The sequence below is a fragment of the Etheostoma spectabile genome, chromosome 18, assembly GCF_008692095.1.
Source record: "Etheostoma spectabile isolate EspeVRDwgs_2016 chromosome 18, UIUC_Espe_1.0, whole genome shotgun sequence".
Taxonomy (NCBI): domain Eukaryota; kingdom Metazoa; phylum Chordata; class Actinopteri; order Perciformes; family Percidae; genus Etheostoma; species Etheostoma spectabile.
Window position 1 is genome coordinate 15,943,118 of NC_045750.1, and position 2,505 is coordinate 15,945,622.

General features: G+C 48.2%; 1 protein-coding gene across 2 annotated transcripts in view; it reads right to left on the minus strand.

The window, feature by feature from the left end:
• ccn2a (cellular communication network factor 2a) overlaps nt 1-2,250 on the minus strand; it is a 5,849-nt gene extending 3,599 nt beyond the window's left edge. Inside the window, exons 1-5 of one of the 2 annotated variants that reach the window (XR_004336200.1) lie at nt 1,977-2,250; nt 1,601-1,817; nt 1,251-1,493; nt 921-1,132; nt 26-802 (exon numbers count right to left, since the gene is read on the minus strand). Coding sequence is in view for 1 of the 2 variants with exons in the window: in XM_032543063.1 (XP_032398954.1) it covers nt 506-802; nt 921-1,132; nt 1,251-1,493; nt 1,601-1,817; nt 1,977-2,039 (1,032 nt within the window). In the remaining variant the exon portion in view is untranslated. Of the gene's footprint in view, nt 1-6; nt 803-920; nt 1,133-1,250; nt 1,494-1,600; nt 1,818-1,976 lie in introns of those variants that run through there. The other variant, XM_032543063.1, reaches the window with a different exon arrangement.
• Between the last annotated feature and the right edge of the window lie 255 nt (nt 2,251-2,505).

Here is a 2,505-nt window from a genome sequence, read left to right on the forward strand (position 1 = left end):
CACACACACACACACACACACACACACACACACAGACCTGTTTGGACAGGGGAACACTGGCCTGCTGTGGTCTGCATGCTCCATCTACAGCTGCTTAAAGTTTCCAGGTCTGGTCTGGACTCAAAGGGTGGGGGGAATTATTAGGCACCTCATTTAGAGAGGACGTCAGGGTTTGGACAAAGTATAAAAATGCATACAGTAAAATGGACGGGTCTGTAAAAGGGATTTCAAGGGGAATGGGTGGCAACCTGCCAGTAGGTTTGTCAATAATAGAAGTTATAGTGCAGTAATTTCTTGGAGCTGCTACGCAACCCTCTGTCTGAGTCTATGTGGCTGATGTGCGCCAGCCATACAAAACAAACAGACACTTAAACAAGTGTCTGGACCATACTTTTACAATGAGAAAATGAGAAAACTAAACATAAAAAACATATATACTGAGCTGCAAAATGAGATGGAGTTCTGTTTGTTTTCAAGTCATAAACTGTGATCGTCCTTTAGTGGCTCACGCCATGTCTCCCATCATCTTCTTGTAATACATGGACTCGAAGATGTCGTTCTCCCCAGGGCAGTTGTGGTGACAGGCGCAGGACTTGATGAACATCATGTGCTTCTTCATCACCTGTCCGTCGGGGCATTTGAACTCCATGGGCAGGGTGGTGGTTCTGTGGGGGGTGCAGCAGCGTCCATCCAGGCAGACGCCGCAGAACTTTGGCCTATAGGACTTGGTGGTGGTGCAGCCAGAGATCTCAAACTTCATGGGCTTTGACAGTCTGGGAGTACGAATGCACTTTTTTCCTTTCTGCAGGAGGCAAATGAAGAGCAAAGCAACTTTATTAAGCATTCTTTGGCTATTTAAGTGCTAATACTGTATATGTACAGTTCATAAAAGAAAGAAGTGCACTTGAACAAGAACTCACCCTAATGCTCTGCTCCAGCTGTGACTCGCATGGACGCACCATGCACAACCGGGTCTGTTTCTCCAGGCGGCATTCACGGTTATCGTTGGTGACCCTGGTGGAGATCCCAAGGCCACAAGTCTTAGAGCATGCACTCCATTCAGTAGTCTGAACCAGGCAGTTTTCCCTCATCAGGGAGGGATCTGGGCCATAAGTCTCCTCCTCTCTGTAGGCTGTAAACACAGGAGCAAACACTTGATTAGAAAGACGTTCTATTTTGTCTCCTCTTTGTATAAAGATCAACAAAACGTTTGAGTGTTGTTTGCCTAAAAGAAAAGGAGACAAACTTACCGGCCAAAGCAGAGCCCATGAAACTGTGTCTGTCACACTCCCACTCCTCGCAGCACTTCCCGGGCACCTTGACGCGTCTCGGCATGGGGCAGTCTGGGCTGGGCAGCCTGATGTCCATGGAACAAAGAGGAACACAGCCAACGGCTCCATCCAGACAGGTACACTGGTACTTGCAGCTGCTCTGGAAAGTCTCCCCGCTCTTGTACATCATGCCTCCGAAAACACATGTGGCTCCCTCTCGAGCTGAGGGGGAAAACGACAAGGGAAAGGTCAGAAGTCGGTTCATACATTAGGGACAGTTAATGATCTACAGCAGGGCGTCACAGAAACAAGTTTTTAGAATGGCTCACCTGTGCACACTCCAATGCGTCTGTTGATGGGGGCTCCGAAGTCACAGTAGAGGCCTTTGTGTGGGTCACAGAAGTCTTTCTCAGTGCAGAGCTCCCCCATCTGTTTGGCACACACCCTGCAGCAGCCGCAGCCATCCAGCACCAGGCTCACTCCTGGGGGGCACTGAGGCGGAGTGGAGGGGCACGAACACTGGTTGCTACACTCCTGACCTGCAGCCTGAACACATACAGACACATGCTCAGTTAAATATCATCTCCACATGCTCTGACAAGAGTAAAGGTTAAAGACTCAAAGCATTGCCTATATGTTTAAAGCCTGAGCGTCTAAGCCCAAAACAACAAAAGCAACAGTATAAAGTCTGTTTTTTTGACTTACCATGTATGAGAGCATGATGCTCAGGAAAGGCAGCAAAATCACTTTCTTCATTCCAGCAGACATCTTTTCTTCCTTGTAGAAATAGACTCTAGTTTTTCCTTAAGTCTTGTTGAGAAAGTTTTCCTTTAGTCTTAGAGTTTGAGCTTGAGAAACCGTTTCTGATCAAGTTGATCTCTTGTCTTGTAGCGTGTCTCTGCTGCTCCGGTCACAGTCTTTCTTGGTGAAAGCTAGAGTTTAGCTTCAGTAGAGGAGTTGATCTGAGTTCTGGCTGCAGAGCCCAGCTCCCTTTATACTCACTGGCCCTCGTAGCACGTCACTGGGGGCTGAATGGAGAGCCAGCCCTGGACAAACATGGACATACTTGGCATACATGGACATTCTTTCCTTACTTCCTGACCCCCACTCCAGACATCCCACATTCCTGCTGTCTGAAGGCAAGGCTCTGCTGCTGCTGCAAAACAACACTGTCTCTCTCTCTCTTAGAGCGGCTTTCATCTGGAATGGGAGGTTAAGTCTGGTTAGAGGCTTG